Genomic DNA, 22,583 nt, shown 5'->3' on the forward strand with positions numbered 1-22,583 from the left:
GTGTTGCAGGGCTTCTTTATGTAACATGCATGCTAGTGCATCTGAAAGTGCTTCCAGGTTGACCATAGATGGCGCCTTTCAGGGCACTAGACTGTGAGCTGATGGTGTGATCTGAAATGTGAATGCACATGATTGCTTCAGTAAAAACCTTTCTCACATTTCCCTTTTTGCACCCCTGAAAAAACTTGGCAGCATACTTGTTGAAAACAGCCCATTTAACAGCACCAGTTGATATAACGACTAGACAGATGTATGGAAAAGTTGTGTGAACTAACAATGCAGCAGAAATGACAGGGCTACTTGTGCATGTGTTGCCGATTGCCGCGCTGCCTTTAGGTTTCAAATGGTTGTTATGGACATATTTATTAAACTAGGGAGGTTGCAAATATATGTAAGGTGGTCTTGCACGGAAACATTTATTAAGTGCTGTGGAAGGAAACGTTTTCAGAAATCCAATGCAGTATCTGTAGTGAACAAGCCACTTCTTGTAGGCTATAGCCTTTTCTGCAGCAATTGCTCCTTTGTCGCATGGGAGGGCATAAGCTTAATGTTTGTTAAAGAGTGCTCTCAACTTTCATACTACTACTACAGTTTAATCCACTTGTAACGATGTTGAGAAAACTGGAAAATCCGATTGTTATAACCGATTATCGTTATTTCTGGACCGGCAAAAAAAAGCAAAAAGAACACACCCACGTATTACCCCATGCATGCAGCCACTACCACTGGCGCTCCTGTCAAAGGCGCACAGCGTCATGGCGCTCTGCCAAGTTCGGCCACCCCCACCCCCTCGGGAGCTCCCATCAAAAGATAAACACATCTGGATGCTATTGGTGCACATCATCTGGGTGCGCTGCCAAGGTCTCCGCTGTAGACAGCACAAACAGGAAACTCGCCAAGAAACGCTAGTGCTTAAAAAAAAAAGTAAATTCTTAACCATCTCCATGACAAAATTTGGGGGAGGGGTTTCAGAGGTATCGTGTTGCGCTTAGTCAGTGTCACTTTTTACCCAGCTCACAAACACGCAGATGGGTGGAAATGGAAAGACGGCGTTTGTGTGTGACAGCGTTGCACGGTGGCTGCCAAGCAAGCTCCTCCCTCCAGTGATAGTGACCACGATAGTGCTTGGTTCCCAAGGGTGTAGGCAACCTTCCCCATGGATTTAACCAGGCCGGTCTGTTTACAGAGTCTTCATGGCATTAGCTTCAAACTATTTTATTTTTTATTAAACTTTCAGACAAATTTTGGTCGTAAACAGTTGGAATTCTATCACTGTATCCATTATTTCGCTGATTATTGTATCATTGTATACGGTTTATTTTTACATAGGGGCAATGATAAAATTGATAAATCTAAAGAATTTGATCATTATAAACGGTATATCGTTATATCTGGTATCGTTATAAGTGGATACACTGTATTGTGCATAAAGGGCAAGATGTGCTTCTTGCATGCAAGGCCATCTGCAGTTCATCATTGTGCTGCCAGCTTGGAGGAGCATCTCCTTGCACAAACTCATTCAGTAATGCTGTTTTGACCCTTTATAACCATATATCTTCTCATTGTGTTTATAGAGAACCTAACAGTGATTTGCAAGCAGTTCAGCTTAATGGAATTCATTTTAAAAGGAGATGATTGAAGCATTTGGGCTTCTAAATGTTCCTCACAATGCACTTGCACAGGTTTTAAAAGAAGTACCTAGTTAAACTTAGCTGAAACTACTTGAGGACCTGCAAAACTTGCTCAGAATTCACATCCATGCAGGTGATAGTGGTGTCTATGCGTCCTGTTCTCCGTGTCCGGTTCACCCACTCTCTCAAGGTATGTGCCTATCAGTATAATTTTTTTGTTAGGAGAAATTCTTATGTAAAGCATGCTGGTAAACTTTTTGCCTGTCTTTTTGAAGCAAACTTTGTTAGCTGGTTTCATTAGAACAGAGCATTGCAAAAGGACTATTGTTTTGAAAAAGAAGTCTTTAGATGCAGTTCTCGGAAAGATATGTTGATTAAATGGAGGTAGGAATATCTCTTCACTACATCTTCATGCAATATTACAGTTAAACCTTGGCGTAATGAACTTCAGTGTAACGAAATCCTCGATGTCGTGAAATATTCCAGTTTTCATAACTTCCATAGAACACCATGTATTTTTAGCTTCAATATAATGAAGTAAATTTTGGTGCACTTTCAATGTAACAAAATTTCACTGCTTGTTGGAAATGAACCTGAGGAAAAATTGTACCGCTGGTGCAAGTGGTCGAGCGGAGTGCTTGCCGAAGCACGCGTCATAGTGCGCACCGCCACTCGTGCTATCTGGAGTAGTAACAGTCATCCACACTCCTGTCTAGAGCGCTCTAATGGCACTCCTGGTAGTATACTTGCGCCATTTACGAGCGTCCTAGGGCTCGACACAAGACCTTCTCATGCATGAACATTCCCATGGATTGTGTTTTACGCCTCACATTTTTATAAGCAATATCAGGCATTGTATGCAGCCGTGATTTTCATAAATGCACTACAGAACGTGCTGTTGAGCACTCTAGACAAGTGTATGGACGACTGTACGAGCAAGGCTGGCATGAGTGTCTTTGCAGCCTTCGCAGCCTGCTAGGCCAGCCTGCAGCTATACTATCTCGCCCAAAATCGGCACTGCATTTATCGCGTTCACAGATTTCCAAACCTTGGTAAATGGACTAGAACGGTCAAGTGTCGTTGGCACACCCATCAGATGTGAAGCCCGTCGGTTGCTTCCCACCTGACAGCTTCACTTCCCATTAAGACAATGCATGCACATATGCAAAAAGATACACTCATGCTTACGGTGGAAAACACGAGGAGCACAGTGGGCCTGATTTCATTTCATTGGTTGGTGATTGGAGGACACCCAGATGAAAATGGGGATTCGGCAGACTTTAGTCAGAGGTTATCCATCCCAGCTGAAAAAGCAATTTTTTGCATCTGAATTTCTAGCTGAATGATATTTTCCAGATGGAAGGAAAAACTGTTCCAGCTGGACATGATTTTTGGTTCAATAATCCAGATGGAAACAGATGTTATTCCAGCTGGAAAATATGGGTACCAGTTCAATAATCCAGCTGGAAATATGAGCTTTTTTTCGTGTGGGGCACTCTCCTTGCTCTCGTCGACAACGAGAAAGAAAGGAGGGTTGTGGGGGAGGGGAGGGGGGGTTGGAGCAGACAGTGTGACCCGCCGCGAGGATGGCTACCACTGCCTATGGCGGCCTTCCTTCCTCCGTTTCCCTACCTCCTTCCCACGAGGTTGCAGCGGTAGCAGTGGCAAAATGTGTCGGCAAGTCTTGCAGTGTGCTCAGGGCTCTCACAAGAGGATACCAATGACAGCAATACCAAAACTCAAGCTTCAACTTTTGGTACATGGGTTTCTTAGGGAAAAGTGTGGCCCCATGAAATGACTATAACTCCCATTTTAATGCGCGCATCTCAAAATGATTTATACCTCATTTGTTAGACTAGTTTCTAACCATGCTGAGTTACACAGCAAGTTCACAGTTGAGTAAAAACATTTTAAATTCACTTTATCTCTCTACTTTCTACAAGATCAGTGGTGGAAAGAAAAGAGACAGATGAATGAAAAGTTAAAAATTTATGATGGTGTACAGCTAGACTTCATTCCCAATCTGAACGAACCGTCCATTATGCCAGACCAATAAGGGAAAGCTGGCTGCAAATAAGTGAAAAGTGAACAGCTGAAGCCATGAACACCTAGTAGATGAGACACAGCACGGTCCTGTCATGTTTTCCATGCAGCATGTTCTTGCAACCCATGTCCAAACAAATGCCTCTGATGTTCTTCTTCATTGCTTACTGTGTGAACCTGTCCTCACCATGCTAGTAAGAGTAGTCATCATATACATGACAACTTCCAGTTTGGACAGCCTTGCACATATCCCCTCATTCAGTGTGAGCTAGTATGCTTTGCGCACTGGAGTATTCCTCACAGTTATCTCTGTTGACCGTTCTACTTCTCTTTTTCCCAAATATCATGTTATTTTATGTTGAAAATTGATAGCAGAGGGCAAAAAGGAAGTAAGGACGCACTCTGGATACTGTTGTTCATAATTGTTACGTTGTGACATGCTGCACAGTCTTCCAGTTGTAGCCAGATTTGCAGAACAGTGCTGGCTGGTTACTGGTTACTGAAAGCGTGGTCATGGTAGGTATATGGAATGCGGTATGACAGTACGTTCTGATATGGTTGGGAGTGGCGTTGGTGAACTCCCTCACGTTTAGGCTACACGCAGCTCAAATGCACTCGAAAGTAGAGGGTTACGCTGTCGCCATGGAAGTCCTGTTGGTAGAGCTTCATATGCAACATGTGAAGGTCATGGGTTCAGATCCCACTGGCAGCATGTGGTTGTCTTCTCTTCTACATTCTGATAAATTATGTTTTGTCTAAAAATATGACTATGTTGCTAATATCTCACTTTTATCAACACCAAAGTGTGAGACATAAAACATTCCCCTATGCCTTCCTTGGTTTCCGTGACTGTTGGCTGCTCTCATATGTAGAGCACAGCCCACTGTTAAAGGGAACATGCGATCGCGTGGCCGCCGTGCTTCGTGAAGCACTGTCATGAGAGCCGGCGAGAATCAGTGGCACAAGGTGCATGTGCAGTAAGGATAGCTGGCTGCTGTTTCCATGCATGTGCCTGGTGCCGCCCATTCTAGGCAGCTTTCGGCGGCAGTGCTTCACGATGCACGGATGCCACGCAGTTGCGTGTTTCCTTTAAAGGGTCCCTTAAGGTTGCCTATAATACGCTTGCATTATGTAGGGTACAGGCCATCGAGTGTTCATGCCGCATAGAGGACCTCAAAAGCAAGCTGATCATTTACAATATATTTTTAAAAGCACACCTCGCGGCGACCTGCAGTGCAGAGCTTTCGCCCGAATCCGCGCGCAACGCGTCATACAGCACTCGTTACGTCAGCAGCGAAGGGTTGTCATTGGTTAGCCATGATGTCTCTTTCTGACGTCACGCAACTCCCATGGCCGCTGCCAGAAGCTCCACCCCCTCCTCCTGTGCGTCGGCAGCTGGCGGAGGGACTGAGTGGATGGGGCTGGCGCAGGAGCGCCGACATTTTATCGTGCAAAAAAGGGACGAGCGGAGAGAGGAAGGCGCAAAGACGTGTAAATTCAAATTTTGACTACAGATAACTCAGCTTCTACAAAATGCATTAAAAAAATGCTTGCTGGAGGATAATTGTGAAGCAGCATTCCTTAACATCCTAGGCATACCTCAACTTTATTCGGAGTCCCTTTCAGAGCCCCTTTAACAGCTGATCGTATTGCACATGAACAAAACAGTGTTAGCATTCCTGTGAAAGACCTTAATATATATAACACACAGTAACTTGAACATGGGGAAGGAGGGAAGCTTCAGTACTGTCTTGACCCTCCTCTTGTTTAAGTTGGTGCTTTAGAACCATCTTGATCCCTCACGTCTGCTGTCAAAAGTATTCAGTTACTTCGCTTCCATTTTGTTCTGCTACATGCTGTTTCCACCGCCGAATGACATATTGCATATTTCTACTTGGAACAGTATGTAGTAATGGCTTGGAGTCCGTGCTTTCTTTGGCCTGCAGGCAGACCCAGACACACTGCCACTGCTTAGCTGGCAGTTTGTGGTTATCCAGGTTTCAGCCTCGGCACGCATCATTGACCCTGTGCTGGCTTTTGGCCGCCAGAATACCATCTTCTTTTTTCAGGTGAGCATTCAAATGAATGAAAAGGCCTCTTGAAAGCTTTAGGAGGATGCTACATTAGCATGAAGATTCTGCTTGTTCAAATGTTGGCACTTTGTATATTTAGGCATACCATGCACTAGGTTGGACATTGAAGGGACCATGAAACAATATTTACTGAAGCTAGAAAAAGCACACAAATGATTGATATTCCATTACTTGTCACTGCACCATAAAAATTTTTAAGCTTGCTTTACTAACACTAAAGGTATTGGTGATTAGAAATGATGTTTATCCTCTTCTCCCTCAGCTCAGCACATGCTGACATGCAACAGAAGAAATAAATGAAACAGGTCGTGCCCTATGAGAAGGCTCGCCCAGATTCCCCTCTCTGTGTCAGTGAAGCAGAGGTGATGCGGTGAGGTGTCGCCCTGATCGGTTGCTATGAGTAATATTGAAAAATAATTTGCAATTTCTATGGTCCATGCAGAGCTTTTAAATCTGACTTGAATATTCACAAAGACCACCTGTACATATTTGTTGCATTAGAATATGACCTTGAATCGCATGAGGGTCCCTTTAAATGGCTTAGCATTGACTTGTGAGAATTCATCCTTTGCCAGCTGCTTGCTTGTTTTCATTGCATGGCAGCCAAAGGATTGACAGTTGTCATTCAATGGGCAAATAAGCTTTTTTATTAGACACAATAAAGAACACTTGTGTTTTGCCTTTGCGTGTACCTTGCCATGCTTGGGCTTTTGCATTGAGTGCTGCAGCATTTTTCATATGCTTTGCTTTGGTGTGCATTGAACATCGTTACTCTTCAATGTTATTTGAGCCATGTATTTTATTTTGCTTTTCACATGTCATCTTTTCTCTTGCTGAGATTCATGGCTCTTTTTCATGGCCCACTGCATTCAGTTACTGCATCAGGGAGGATGTTTCTTAGCCCATCTTGTTTTTGAGCACACTTGTGACATTCTTGTAGCCCTTGATGTTAACCCTGTGTAGTCATCAGGTGACCACAAAAGTACACCACATTTTCGGTGCTCATTTTTTTCTTTAGATGCAAATGCACGCCAAATGAAAACAGTCAAGGGTCCCAAACAATATTGGCTTGTAATTCCTGCACGGGCTGCCTGATGAAAGAAATGACATGAACATCCGTTGGCAGCACCTGGAAGCTCCTGTGCGCGCGTGCGTGGCCCCCGCGATGAAGCGCACCATTGCTCGCAGCTGGAGCTGATCGCGGAGGCCACGGCGCGTGCATTTCTAAAGCTATTCCTGCATGGGTTACGAAAAAGTTTGGGTGCGGCCCTTACACAGATACATATTTTTTTTTAAATATTTCCTTCTGGAAAACGGTGCAGCCCGTACATGGGTGCGACCCTTACCTGTGTTTATGCGGTAACTGCCACCTGTCGCGGTAAGCAGTTTGCTCACAATCCGGAAAGGGGGGGGGGTGCTTTTTTATTTTATTTTGTATTCTTGATGGCAGTACAAGGTGCAGTGTAGATAACTTTTTGTGTACTTTGCAGGTGAACTATTCCAGCTTGGACAAGATTCTTTTTGTGCCACTGCAGAAGGTTCAAGTGCAGTACACTGTTCAGAATTTCACGGTGAGTTGCCTTTTTACAGGACAGGGCTCATTTCATATGCCAGCAGAAGCTTGACAGGCGGAATCTTTACACTAGTTATGTACCTGATATCATTTTGACCCCGCAGGGGTGTGTGCAACATGCAAATGTTAGTGAGTTGCGACACCACTGGTTCCTGAGCATCCGCAGGGACATCCCCACAGGGGGATGATGGTGAGCAGTGCGCCACCACGGACCCGAGCACCCACGCTTAGCCGTGCGTGGCTCAGCCATGTCTGGGAAAAAGGGGATCCTGGTGGTTCAGCCATTGTTGAGTGTCTGGACCTTTAAGGCCCCTCGGCAGAGGCAACACACCACTTTGGCCCCAGCTTCCTTTAGATGGCACCTCCGGCCTGACCCGACCGAGGGAAATCGGCAGTTGTCTTTTCCTATCCTCCCCTACACCTTTCACTTTCCTATCTTTTCTTATAACTTTCCTGCCTCCTCGTTCCTTATCGGTTTAACTTTTCATAGGCGGCTAGGGTTAACTTTGTGTGGTGTAACTGCCCTGAGTTGCCGCATTTTTGGTTATTGTTAAGATGTACAGCTGGTGTGGGCTGGACTTTATAAAGTTCCTGTCCCATCCCCTTGTTGGGCTCTGTGGTATTCACGTGATTCACAGCGAACACCCTGAAAAAACTGGCGCAACGTCTCGCCTTTTGTCGTCTCAAGAACTTTAACTGACACAATAGGCCAAGGGTACAAAATAAAGAAGCTTGCAAATGGGGACCTACTTGTCAAAATACTATACAACTATCAGTATGAGAAACTTGCAGAAGTCACAGCCTTCGGAGACATCCAGATAGTAATAAGCCCTCACCAATCACTGAACCCTGTTTGTGGCGTCCTATTTGATGGTGACTTGAAGTACCTTATTTACACGATTGTAAGTCAACTTATTTTTCAAAATTTCAAAATCAGAAGTGGGGGGCTTGACTTAAAATCAAAACCAAAGCATTGCACCATAAATAAAGGCGAGACAAAGAAGATATCAGGCATGCTACAGCATGGTTGCATTTTTGCTGCACGGCTCCGTCACATCGCCCTTGGTGCTGGCCTTGAGCAGCTGCTATGTCAGCGTAGTAGTAAGTGGTTTTATTAAAATAATGAGGAAAAAATTTTTGCTAGGCCTGGCATCTGCCATCGATACTGGAGCACCTGAGCTGGGGCAGTGGAAACAAAGGATAGCAGGTAGAATGGAGAAATGAAATGAAAGAGGTGAGGGGACAGGAAAAGAGGATGGGGAAAGAGGTAATATATACAAACTATTAACTGTCATCACCACCCCGCGCGAGGCTGCCGATGGCGGCTGGCGATAAGCAGCAAACTGGCACCCCACATGTGACTGCTGACTGCGGTTGCTGATAAGCGGCGGCGGCCCGATAACGCAATCGTGTTCTGCGGGAAGCTCAAGCATCTAACAAATTTTCCTTTTACTTTCAAATGCGCGCTCACCTCTCAAGGCAGCGTTGATAGTTGATGGAAGGGCCACTGTTCCAATCGAGGCGGCACCCCCAATCGGAACGGCAGCGGTGCATGGAGTGTCGGTAGTCGATGGAAGAGCCGACGCCATTCACGCGTAGTTTCTCTTTGGCTCTGACACATTTGACTACTGCCGGCCGCGTTTGAACAATTTGTTCAAATTAAAAATTACTCATCCGGCATGCTTTCTGTTACCTCCGGAGTTCCCCAGGGAAGTGTTCTCGGACCATTGTTATTTTTACTTTATATAAATGACTTAGTAGATGTTTTACCAGGTGATGTTTCAATCAGGTTATTCGCAGACGATTGTGTTGTTTTTAAAAAGATCTCGAGCACGGAAGACCACACTTCTCTACAGGCTGCCTTGAATGCTATTGATCTTTGGTGTCAAGAGTGGGGCATGGAATTAAACGGGGAAAAAACTGTTCTGCTCCGCGTTACAAGAAAGAAACACCCCAGCATATTCACATACGAAATAGGCAAGACTGTGATCTCTGTAGTTGATAAATATAAGTATCTAGGAATAACCCTCACAAATAATCTATCATGGTCCATTCATATCACAGATATTTGTGCTTCCGCTTTTCAAAAATTATGCTTTTTGAAACGAAAGCTTGAAAATGCTCCCATTAGAACAAAACTTTTAGCCTATAACACATGCATAAGATCAAGACTGGAATACGCGTCGGTGCTGTGGGATCCCTACACCAAAAAGGACATAGAAAAATTGGAACGCATTCAAAGAAAAGCAGTGAGGTTTATATTTGGAAAATATAGAAGACTAGATTCTCCTTCACTACTCATGCAACAACATAAAATTCCAACATTAGCAATACGCCGGAAAATAAATCGACTTCTGCTCCTTCATAAATTTTTGTCAAGTAAAGTCCCGTTTAAACTTCCAGATTGCATTCAGAAAGCTACCACCAGGCGAACAAGGCACACTACTCAATACACACTGGCTCCGATTTTTGCAAAAACCAATTCTTACCAGAACAGTTTTTTCCCCAAAACAGTGAATGAATGGAACAAACTACCACCGAGCATTTTTGAATCGAATAACTTTCTATCAGAACTGGAAAGTCTTTTTTTTTCCCAGGTAAAGGCGCCTTGATTGCACTGTATTCTTGTACTGTACCATGTCATTTTCTCACTCTTTCTATATTAATGCCTCTTTACGTTGTACTTTTGTATCTTGGACTGATGTCCTTTTTCTTGTATAGTTTTGTTCCAAATTTTATTGTGGACAAGTATTCATTTGTTGCCAGACTTACTGGTGTTGAATTTCTGGACATTTTTCTTTTGTTTGTGTAGCCTTTTTACTTTGCATTCTTTGTAAAATGCCCCTCCTGCTAGGGCCAAAACATTGGCCTGTAGTATGGTTAAATAAAAATAAAATAAAATAAATAAATAAAATTTGAGAGGCTTGAGGCACTGGAGGGCTTGAGAAAAAAAAAAAAAATGTCTGTATCTGAGGGAGCTCCCACTCCACAGCCGTCGCTCGGAACAAGCATGCTGGCATTAGGAAGCGTCATTCCGACGTTTACGGGAGATAAAACAGGGGTTCCAATCTGCGATTTCTTTTCCATGCTAGAAGAGATTGGGAAAATGGGGGGATGGTCCGATGCTCAAATGCTGGGAATGGCGAGGTGTAAGATGGCAGGAGCTGCTCATGATTTTGCATGGCGAGACGAAAAGGTAAAATCCACAAAATCATTTGCGGAATTTAAGAAGCTTGCGTTTGAGCATTTCGACACTGAACCACATCACGTGCGGGTACAGAGGTTCCGTGACGCCGAACAGATGGTAGGGGAGGACGTGCGAACGTTTGCGTCACGGCTTCAGCGCTTAGCGCGCGATACGTTAAGCAGGGAGGAGGAAGGAGACCAGCTAAAAAAGAAATACGCGGAGGATATACTTAAAGAGGAAATGACCGCTTTGTTCGTGGCTGGTCTGCAAGACCCCGTGCGCCGGTTCGTGCTCTCGCGCAAGCCGAGCAATTTCGACCAAGCCGTGGAGGCCGCATTGGATGAGGAACAAAATGAGGCGTTAACGACAGCCGCAGCGAGAGTACGCGTCATAGAGAGAGCGGTGCTCAACCCTGAGGTTGCTCTCTTGACTGAGCGGTTAGATCGCTTAGAACAGCTGCTATCTCAGCAGGTAGAATGCCAGGTTGAAGCGCGCGCTCAACAGCGCCCATTCGCTGGAAACCGGAGACCGCCACAAAGCTACAGGCGCGGTATGCGAGATTTTGAAGAAATCGTATGCTTCGCTTGCCAGGGTCGCGGACACATCGCCCGGTTCTGCCAAAACGTGCGCCGTGGGGAGCCACAAAGAGAAGCAGGCGAGACACGCCCTAAGCAAGCCTACAGTGGGGCTCCAGATACCGAGACAAAAAACTAGTTAGTCCTCCCCAGCCTGAGGAGCGTGGGGAGGGAGCAGTAGATGATGAGGTGGTGGTAGTTTGTGTGGCCGACGAGGCATGCCCTGTTGTGCGTTGCAAGTTAAATGGTTGTTGTATGGAATTGTTGATAGATACGGGGTCAAAGGTGACATTGCTTAAGGAGAGCAGTTTTAACACGCTTCGAAGGAAGGGGGACCGCGAGGTGTTGGAAGCGTCTGGTGGTATGGCAACCAAATTTGTAGGCATAACGGGGGATCCTCTTGGCATAAGTGGACTCTACCGGTTACACTTCTCTCTCGGCGGAATTGCATTGGAGCACCCCTGCTACGTATGCCCGGACACGGTGTCTCTGCCAAACGGAGTGTCAGGTATATTAGGGCAGGATTTTTTGAGAAAAGGGAAGGTAGTAGTCTCATTCTTTGAGGAAGAGGTTAATGCGGGCGGCTCAAAAGTTCCGTTTTTGAACAGGAGAGGGGCTGAGATTCGCATTACCGATATTGACACCCGTCAAACAGTGGGATCATTGGAGAAGGTATATTCGCGGGTTGCCGTCAGGCTGGTCGAGGAGGCGGTCGTCCTTCCTTGGTCGGAGCACATTTTGTACGCGTTTGTGCCTTCAGATGTAGAGAGCGGCGCCGTGGGAGTGCTTGAGCCGGTCGACTCTCTCAGCAATGGCCTGAAGGCAGCCGCGTGCCTCGTGACAGTTAATGACGCCCACAGAGTGCCCCTACGGGTGGTTAACTATAGCCAGCAGCCACTGAGCCTTCCCAAGAACAAAACATTGGCTTTCTTCACCTCTGCGATAGAGAAACATGAGCCCACCGATACGGTACTCGCAACTGTAGAGCATGCTAGTCCTTCGGCTGCTCCAAAGGTGTCGTTCGATCTTTCTCACGTAAAATCCAGGGAGAGGGAGGCTCTGGCTGGTTTGCTGAACGACTACTCGGAGGTATTCGCCGCGTCCAACCTGGATTTGGGCTACTGTGGCGTTATAAAGCACAGGATAGAAACCGGCACTTCATCGCCCGTTTACCAGCGTGCTTACAGGATTCCTTACTCCCAACGTGAGGAGATGGAGCGGCAGGTGCAGGACCTGATTGATTGCGGCATTGTCGAACACTCAAAGTCACCCTGGGGAGCACCAGCACTATTGGTGGAAAAGCCAGATGGCTCGTATCGATTGGTAGTGGACTACCGCAAACTAAATGCCGTAACTCGCATCGATCCATACCCCATCCCCAATATACAGGAGACGCTTTCTCAGCTGGGCTCTGCCAGGTACTTCACGGTAGTGGACATGGCGGCGGGATTCTGGCAGATAGCAATGGATCCGGCAGATGCCGAGAAAACGGCATTCAACACGCCCTCAGGGCACTATGAATGGAAAAGAATGCCGATGGGTCTGGCCAACAGCCCTGCTGTCTGGCAGAGAACCGCTGATGTTATCCTGGCAGGTCTTCTGGGGAGGCTGTGCTTCGTGTATATGGATGACATAATCATATACAGTGACAGTTTTGACAACCATTTGCGCGATATTGAGCAGGTTTTGGTGCGACTAAGAGGAGCGGGTCTCAAGCTGAAGCCGTCTAAGTGCCAATTCCTCAAAAACGAGGTGAAATACCTCAGGCACGTTGTTTCAGCTGACGGCGTGCGACCGGACCCTGAGAAACTAAGGTGTGTCTCGGATTTTCCATCCCCGACTAGCGTCCGCCAGGTCCGGCAGTTTCTCGGCCTGATCGGTTACTACCGAAGGCACATAGAGGAGTTCGCCAAGCTCGCTAAGCCGCTCACCGCCCTAACAGCCAAAAATGTCGCCTTTCGCTGGGACGAAAACGCGGAGGATGCTTTTGGGGCCCTGAAAAGGAAGCTAATGAGTGCACCGCTGTTGCGCCACCCGGATTTTAATTTGCCCTTCGTTATGGCCACAGATGCGTCAAAGTTCGCAGTTGGTGCCGTGCTATCTCAGGTTATCGAGGGCAAAGAACATCCCGTTGCTTTTGCTAGCCGACAGCTGAGCCCCACAGAGCAAAAGTACGGAGCTACGGAAAGGGAGTGCCTCGCCGTTGTCTGGGCAGTAAAGCACTTCAGATGCTACCTTTACGGCCGCAAATTCAAGCTAGTCACAGACTGCCATCCTCTGAAATGGGTGATGAGTGTCAGGGACCCTAGCTCCCGACTCGCTAGATGGAATCTACACCTGCAGGAATACTGCTTTGAAGTTGAGCACAAGTCAGGAAAGACACATCTGAATGCTGATGCACTCAGCCGCACAGCTGCCGTGGCAGCTATAGAAGAGTTTGTCCCCGTAGTCGACCCCGCCGAATTACGCACAGAGCAGTGCAAAGATCCTGACCTGAAGCGAATAATCGAAAGCTTAGAGGGCGCACCGCCTCACCCCGAACAGCTAGGTTATTTCATTGACAAAGACGGCACCCTGTGTCGGCGCACGAGGCCAACCAGGAAAGGGAGACCAGAGAAAACCGCTTGGGAGAGAGTCGTCATACCTCGGTCGTGGACAGAAAGGGTTCTTCGCGCGTTTCACGATGCGCCATGCGCCGGTCATTTTGGCGTAGCGAAGACACGCAGGCGTGTGGAGCGTTTGTACTTTTGGAGTGGCATGCGACAGGATGTTAGAGACTACTGTGCGAAGTGTCATTCCTGTCTCGAAAGAAAAACCCCCAAGGGACGAAGACCAGCTCCAATTCAGCCGTTCTCTGAGGTTTCGGCTCCAATCGAGCGGACAGGTATGGACATAATGGGCCCATTGCCCACGACCACTTCCGGAAACAAGTACATTTTAGTATTTGTCGATCACCTTTCAAAATACGCGGAAGCGGTAGCACTCCCAGATCAGAAGGCAGACACGGTTGCAAGAGCATTTGTCGAACAGATCGTGCTCCGACATGGACCCCCGAGGCAACTCTTGACAGATCGGGGAACGAACTTCGTGTCGCAGCTAATGAGGAGAGTTTGCGAGCTGCTTAAGATCGCTAAGAAGCAGACAACACCGTACCATCCGGCTTGCAACGGCGCGGTGGAGCGACTGAACCAAACCGTGGCCGGGTTCCTGTCGCATTTTGTTTCGCGCGACCAGCGGGACTGGGACTTGTGGCTCCCGTATGCAATGTTTGCCTACAATTCCGCAGCACACGAGAGCACGGGCGAATCGCCATTCTTTCTTCTCTACGGCCGAGACCCGGACCAGCCTAGTGAAGTGCCAGAGGGCCCCCGTCGTGTCCCATACGCTTCACTGGACGACTATAAGGTTGAGCTAGAATCGCGCTTGCAAGTGGCGAGGGACATTGCAAAGGAGGCCTTAAAGAAAGCGGCGAAGCGCAGGAAGGAGGCGCACGATCGCAGTGCTAGAGACGCGTCGTTTAATGTGGGGGACAGCGTGTACATTGAAAACTGCCAAAGGCAGATTGGGCTAGCTCGTAAGTTCCAGACGAAGTGGAGAGGACCGTGCGAGGTTGTCGAGAAGCTTTCTCCGCTAAACTTCAGAGTCCGAGACGTGAACCGGCGCTTGATAAGGATACACGCAAATCGCCTCAAGTCGGCACCGGTTCAGTATTCACGAAATGAGGAAAGGGAAAGCGCGGATTTTGATGGGGACAGAAGTGAAGCGGAGCGCGCAAATAGTTCGCAAGAAACGCCCTCTCCTGCATTTGTTCGGCAGGCGCCAGAGGTGACGGCCGGAATGCCACCGGATTTACTTCATGCATTGCTAGAAGAAGAAGCGCGCGAGGTTGCCGCGCAGATAACGCCAGGAGAGGCTCCTGCCACGAGCCCTCGCGAGTCCCAAAGCAGACAAAGGGTCACAGACTTACTTAGTATGACTCATGAAGGCCGATATCCGCTGCGAAATCGGAAAGCTAAGTCGGACTAATGGCGTAAACGGAGCGGAGTTGTGAACTGGTTAGAATTGTGTAATGCCGCAGCTCATAACATTGCTATGTGCTTATGTGTTAAGTTATCGGAGTTGGTAGTTAAACCTTTCTGTCATTAAGTAACACCTTCACAGGAGAGCATGCGGAGCGCATGCAGAACCTGCCCTACTTCCTTTCGTTATCTATATTTTTGTCTGTGCCGTGATCGTGCTAGAAGTGGGAGCTCCTTTGTAACTGTGGTAAATTTATTTCGTCCAGTTTGGACTAGAAAGGAGAGGCTTGGGTGCTGAGTTTCATGTTTATCTGTAAAAGAAGATCAGTGCTGCCCCTGGAGACGCCAGTTATGACAGCGGAGGCATATGGTGTTGTGCAGTGGTGTTGAGTGCAGCGAAAAGTGTTTTGTCGGACGCACTGTGCGAGGCGATTCAGAAAGACAAGGGGAGCTGCAGGGACTCAAATGTTCGGAGAACATTCTTCTGGAGGGTGAGCGAGTGTGACATTCCTTGTGTATGCTACGAGGTTCCGCGTTCGACGGCGCGGCGTAGACGGAGACCCAGATGACAGCGGCATCATCAATTACCCAGCCATGCTCTTTGAGTGACGACCAGAACGAAGGGGTTTAAGCCCAACCGGACCCAACCGGACCCGCCGCCGCCGCCGCGGGGAAACAGGCTTTATCCTCCCCAATTGGCGTGGCGGTTCCAGGGGCGGCCCTCCCGAGCACATTCCAGGACAAGGGAACTGTCAGCGGGCCAGAGCGCGCCTTACCTTGAGGAGCGAGTGTCAGTTGATGAATGGAGAATGGAGGCCGGTGACCCGCGGGAACTGTCAGTGGGCCAGAGTGCGCCGTACCACAGCCGACGCTATGCGCTACCGCGAAGACAACCTTCTTTCCCTCGGACTCAACACGTGAGGGGGGCGAGAGGATAAGTGCGGTGGTATGTTTGTGCGCCCAAGTGAAAGCCCTAGCCCCCCTCCTTCCCCTCCGGCGTGGGCGTCCTCACCCTAGGGAGTGTGGAGAAGAGGATATAAAAATCTACAAGCAGTACGGAAGAAGCACGCTCAGGACGACATCGTTCGCCAAGAGGGCCTTCAGCGCCGAAGCCCGACGGCGTGCAGCTTCTGCCAGCAACCGCTCGAGCCCAACTCCGGAGCCACTCCATCGCCCCCATGAAGTCGTCGGCACGTAAGCTCGGACGCCCCAGCCTCTGAATCTTAATCATGTATAATTATTGAATATATCTGTTTGTTTAAACTGAGCCATACGGTGTCTCTTTGCCTTTGCCTCTCCGTCCCGTGTGGACCTGCGCATTATGGGAGTCGTCACAACATGTTGACTTCTTAGCTGCTTAGTTTGGTGCACCTTGAGGGAAAATTTTGTACTGTGGCATTTTTTCATAAAGCAGCCGGCAACATCAGTGGAAGCTTTCAGGGAGAGAAAAGATCATATGATGTCATGCAAAAAACCTGTGTTAGCATTACTCATACATGTTGCGCTTCCCATTCTGCTGCTGACGTCGGCTTCTTGTGGGTGGAGGCAAGTGGGTGGGTGATAGTTTTACTGGTGGGTGTCCGGAGGTGCACCCACTTGAGGAGGCACTTTTCATGCCCAGGGGGTGCTGAGAAGATGCTCGGAAGGTGCGCAGGTCCGCCACACATGCAAGCATGCATGCGTCATGTCTTTTTCACCGAAAGAAGACTATAGACGAATGCTAGTTGTGCAGCTCGTTGCAGAGCAGGGCACAAGCAAAGCTGGCTTAGGGAAGTGGTGAAGCCCAAAACTAATGAACCCGCAAGGTGCATTTACATGAGCGAACCAGGAAGCTGCTGTCGCCAACTGAGCATTATTGAGATGAGTGGAAGTGCAAAACTGACATGGTGTTCGCCCGTGTTGGCAGTCTGTTGGCCACTTATTCTTCAGCATCACGCCAGTTGGTAGATTAAACCGGTAAAATTTCCATGCCAAATTTTGGCATAGCTGAAAATATGCTTTTATTAACTGGGATTTTGAATAAACCATTTTAAAATCATTGAGGTTACTGTAGTCCAGCTTTGTCTCTGCAGAAGAGCATTTTGTATATTGTGCAGGAGAATTCCGTCTAACCCTTGCCACTTTGAAAGAAAAGCTGCTGGTAGTACTGTGTCGTAATAGAACTAATGGCACCACTTTTCTTCCTTGTTACTAGCTTTCAGGGCATGAAGCCCTTCATGATGATGGTGCTTATGACAGGATTGAACAGCGCACAAAGGGCGAGGACACAAGGAAAGAAACGGCGAGTGCCTTCGTTCTTTCTGCGCTGTTCAATCCCGTCATGCAATACCAACGTGCCCAAACTGCCACGTTGGTGCTTATGAGTTGTGCATTCAGTATGTCACAAATACACAACAGTTGGCTAGTAGAGGTGAAATGGCATTGGCTAGCCTTGGTTAAGGTTTGTAATTGCTGATATTCTCTTCCAGTGGCTGAACTCACGGACGTTGGCCGCATTGGACACATCGGAAAACTTGCATGTCCTTGATGTAAGGTCACAGGAAGAACTTGAGGTAGGTTGTGTATTGTATCTATCGCAGATTTTTTATTAGTATTCAGTTATGCATATAATGCATTAATGCTTTATTTTGAACTTTGTTCAAAAATTTTGGCTATGGGGAGGACACAGAAACAACAGGCTCGAAAAAAATGCACTTCCATGATTGCACTGGTTAAAAAAAAAAAGAACGGTGCAGGAAACAGCTTACACACTGTTGGTAGAAAAAGGAAATTAACCACAAAAGTGCTTTTAAAGTGTTAATGCGGAACAGGTTAACACTGCAGTTGGAAAATGAGAACTGGAAAATGCCAGGTTTCAATAAACAAAATTTTCGATTCACTCGCATGGTCCAGTTACTTTTCCTGCCAATGGTACATGGTGGTGCAGCATCTGATTCAGTATTGGTATTAATTGTCAGACCCATTTTACGCTGCACTTGTAGGGTGATGTGTCCATTGCGACCTAGACATGCTCTACATGACAGTTGTATTGCTTGCTCTCTGACTGCTGTTGTTTGTTGCACAGTTGCAGAGGCATGTTGCGAAATTCAAGGGCTGTTCATTTTTGCAAATGTGAGAAGTGCTGTGACCATTCACTGTTACCAGACCTTCAATGTGGCTGTAGTTGAGTATAAGATATGGCCATCAACAGAAGCCAGAAAACTGATCTTTATTGCTCGTAAATGGCTGGTAGAAAGGATCGTGTTAGTCTTAATCAAGCACTAGTTTCAGTGTTATAGGCTGTTTGCACAGCTGAGATGGAGCAGTTAGTTTATGCTACTGCATTTAATACTGCAACTTTCCGCCACATAGTAAACTGGGTGCAGTTTCTGTTCATGCACTTTCTTGTTGCTGACCCTCCAGAACTTGTTTTACTGCCTCAGCCAATGAGTGCATAGGGCTGGAGGATAGTCTTTATAGGGACTGATGACATTGCAATCCCCTTTTTCTTAAATGCGCCTTACTGAAGGTGATTGCCCCAAGTGATTACAATCGATCCTGGATGTATCGAACTAAAAGGGGATTGTGAAATTTAAGATTTTGGTATGGACTAGTTGGCTCATTGTTTTATAAAGTAACACAGCGCTATGGAACACGAATGCAAGAAGACACGCAAGACAGGATGGGCGCTGACTTCAGGACCTCGCTGACGCGCCTTGCGTGGCCCCAGGAAGGCTCCTGTCCACAAAGCAATGCTTGAACCTCCGGTTGTATTAATCTTCTCTTGAGGCATAATTTGATATATAAAACATGGCCCTAGATGACGCTACCTGCAACATAGAAGCAAGAATATAGAGCACCCATGCTAGTAATGTGCTTCGTGTATGCTGACAGTGCATTCACTATGCCTAGCCTGCTCGCATTGAAACCACTTCGGACGGTGCTTGAAACACTGCTGCCTATGATAGGCTGCACTATAAATATAATAATCTCTTATTAAAATTTAGGTGCAGGTGGTTTTTGTAACACCTTCGGCAACGGAGTGCAGCACACCAGGCGATGGCTGCCACTGTATATCTTTCACAGGTTGGCTTCACTGCATTGCAAAATGTGCATTGAAAGCTGCCTTTTCCGCATGACAACGGTGTCGCTTGGAAAATAAGTACAAGAGACCGAAGGCTACCTCATGCACACACGTTCACCTCATCACACTAATTTACAATGCTAGTGGAGCCCGCACGTTACCAAGGCCGTGCAGCAGGCCTGTGTACACATGTGAAAAGTGATCATGGGAATGCTGTTTGGTACAGCAGTTGTGGTTCGATATATCACATGTTTGGTGAACGGGAATTCGATAGGCATGTGCAAATATTCTATAATTTCGAATATTCAGTCGAATAGTAAAGTATCGATTTGATATGAATTTTTGGTGTGTGAAAATTCTAAGTATTTGCCTTGATCGAATAATATTTCCAGAACTCTTGCTTTGTGTGGTTTCAATTCAGCATACGTTCTCCAGGATGGCACCACAGCACGCATGCATCCAAAACCCCGACTCTGCACCACGTACTTGCGTACCCGCGTGTATGCCGAAGCAGGTCTGCGCATACTCGCGGCAACAGACATGAGCATGCGCACCTGTACCTGTTGCGTATCTGCGGCCGCGCTAGCAGCATGGCGGCGTGTATCGGTAGTGATTTAGCATACATGAGTCGCTTCCACGCACCGCCACTGTGCATGTGCTGATTGGTTCCAACGGGGCAGACGTGCAAACAGCTGGCCGGTGCCTGGCTCCTTGTGGCGCCCTCAGGGCAATCTGCACATGTGCAATGGGTCCCCGTGGAAACTGATTGCGCTATGCTAAATCTCTTTAATCGGAAGACTAGTGGCTTCCTTGACTCTCGGGACAAGTCTGAACTGACTACAAGTGCCACAGCCGTTTTTCTCGGCGTGGATTGGCTAAAGAAGTGTGACGGCGCAAGCACGAAGGGGAACTAGCATGAGACATATGGAGATTGGTACCCCTTTCCAACGCCTGACATGGGGTGGCGCCGGGTGCGCGGTGCATATGCCTAGCAGGTGTCGTGGAGTCACCGCTTAAAGGGCCACTGATGAGAATGCTATGTAATATTTTTTTTGTTAGTAAAATCTGATAGTCCGGCATCTCATGGCTTTGTTGCCACTTGTCCAGCAGGGAAAGGTGCATTTATTGCTAAGAGATTTGGATTAAAAGTTGCAAAACTTTCTCCAGTCACTCCGATTCAAACTCGGGACTTTCTAATATCAAAATAGGATAAAATTACATAAACTGGCAGAAACGCAGACTCCGTGATTTCTGGCATCGAGCGCTGCGCTGCCGCCCAGAAGCAGCCAAAATCAAAACTACGGCTGGCCCTACATGCGTAGAAGGCCTCTTATCAGCCATCCTTACTTCGTTTACGTTTGCACCAGCGTTACGATGGATCCCGTTCCTGATTCCGACAACGGAGTTCTTGCAAAGAACTGTGGTGTGCAGCTTAAAGGGACACTGAGGAGAACCCTATCAAATTTTTTTTGTCAGCAAAATCTGATAGTTCGGCATTTCATGACTTTGTTGCCGCTTGTCCGGGAGCGAAAGATGCATTTATTTCAAAGAAATTTGGATTCGAAGTTTGAAAAAGTTTTTCCCGCTGCTCGGATTCAAACTCGAGAACTCTTATGACGTCACGGAGAACTCTTATGATGGTCACAGGAAGGAGTGACATGAAACGTGACATAAACAGACACTCCGTGATTTCTGGCGGCTAGCGGTGCGGTCTAGCAGCTGCCGAAATGAAAGCTACTGCCGCCGCACATTGAAGGCACCTATTGGGGGTCGCTACCGTCATTTCGTTGACGTTCGCACTGGCGTCTTGCCAGCGATCGATGGATCCCGTTTCCGAACCCGTCGATCAAGTTCTCGCAAAAACTCCGGCCCCTGCATTTCAGCGACCTCAGCCCCACAGAGCGTGCGATGCTTTTGAGGGAGCACGGTTAGGTTAGGCGCTGGCGGGTCGTTTCCCCCTTCCTCAGCTCAGTGAGCAGCCGTTGCAAACTAAATATCATAACCCCATTGCGGGGAGTCGCGAGGGGCCAGGACAAGGTCGGCGCCTTGCGTCCATCGGAGGCTGGCCGGGGCTTTGGGGCCAACGAATTGTGATTCCTTGAACGGCATGGTTGCACGGTGCAGCAGGCGGCGTCGAGGTCTTCCACGGTTGCAAGGGCCAAGTGATTTCTTTTTTTGCCACAAAAAACGGATGGGTGCTCAAGGGCGGTCGCGTTAAAAGTCGGCGGCTTGAAACTAAAGCCGGCGCACGACGCTTCAGCGGCTTCCGCTAGATCCAACGGGTCCACTGGATCGGGCTCTCTCGCCCACTTGCATGTACCTGCAGATATGTACTATGAATGGATTAAATTAGCCGAGCTCGAAAAGAACAACTCCGCCCAACTGCCGAAGCTATTGAATTATGTCACAACGCGCACCTCGCCACGGAGCCGAATCAGTCTGGTCGGGCCGGTGGCGGCTGGCACACTCGGCGCGAAATAGAGACATTCTCTAATCAGAATTGCCGTTTGAGCGAGTTGGTGTGACATGATTCGAAAAGACCAGCGCGGAAACAGACAGGGACACGAGAAGAAAAAACACTTGATGACAGGACGAGCGCTGACTAACAACTCTTTATTGTCGAGGAACACCCAGCACAATATATGCCAAAACACCACGTGACAGTCAGGGGGCCAAAGATTACAACCTAATCCACAGTCATCGAGGGGCGGCCAACACATGCTTGAACCAGAAGGAAAAACCACAAAAAGTGAAAAAAAAAGGGGTGAAACTTTATGAAGTGAGCATATCAAAAGTTCTTTAACCAGCAAAAAACCAAGGAAAAAAACCAGTGCCAAACAACATCGTGGCCAAAGGGCGGTGTCAAGAACACTTTAACAACAACAAAGAGCGATCCTAAAAGGGCCCAAGCAAGCGAAGCAAAAGCAGAGTCAGAAATCTAAAAACAGTTAAAACGTCATGCAACCCTACAGATACCACAAACAACTAAAACCAAATGAAAACAACCTAAAAAGCAAAAACTTGTCAACGCCATTAAGGTGAGAGGTAAAAAACAGTCTGCATGTAAAAACATAATTTGGACAATTACCACTTATGAGCCGCACCAAAAACCTGAGGAGAAGAATGCGCACGGGCTAGCATAGGAAAATTTATGAGCAAACGGGAAGTGGCAGGCGAACACGTAAAATCAGTAATCTTTAGGCATGGTCAAGGAAGCGCATTTCTTTCTCGTGCAGTGAAATTGAGGGCGTGCTTACACAACTGTCCCCTGCCTTAGCAATAAAGTAGGCCTCAATGACCTCCCTTTCTGTTTGTTTTTGATGTTGCTAAGAACCTTGTGTTCTCTAATATAGGTTTACACTTGTGGCGAGGCTGGTTGCAGTGGTCTGCTAGATTACT

The 22,583-nt window shown here is 47.4% G+C and overlaps 1 protein-coding gene across 1 annotated transcript in view; it reads left to right on the plus strand.

The window, feature by feature from the left end:
- Window positions 1-22,583, plus strand: part of Vps8 (vacuolar protein sorting 8) — a 201,730-nt gene that overhangs the window by 26,756 nt on the left and 152,391 nt on the right. The window contains 4 exon segments of the mRNA XM_077645110.1: window positions 1,765-1,821; window positions 5,621-5,743; window positions 7,258-7,338; window positions 17,590-17,673. Of these exon segments, the coding sequence (XP_077501236.1) occupies window positions 1,765-1,821; window positions 5,621-5,743; window positions 7,258-7,338; window positions 17,590-17,673 (345 nt within the window).

Source organism: Amblyomma americanum, chromosome 1 (assembly GCF_052857255.1).
Source record: "Amblyomma americanum isolate KBUSLIRL-KWMA chromosome 1, ASM5285725v1, whole genome shotgun sequence".
Taxonomy (NCBI): Eukaryota; Metazoa; Arthropoda; class Arachnida; order Ixodida; family Ixodidae; genus Amblyomma; species Amblyomma americanum.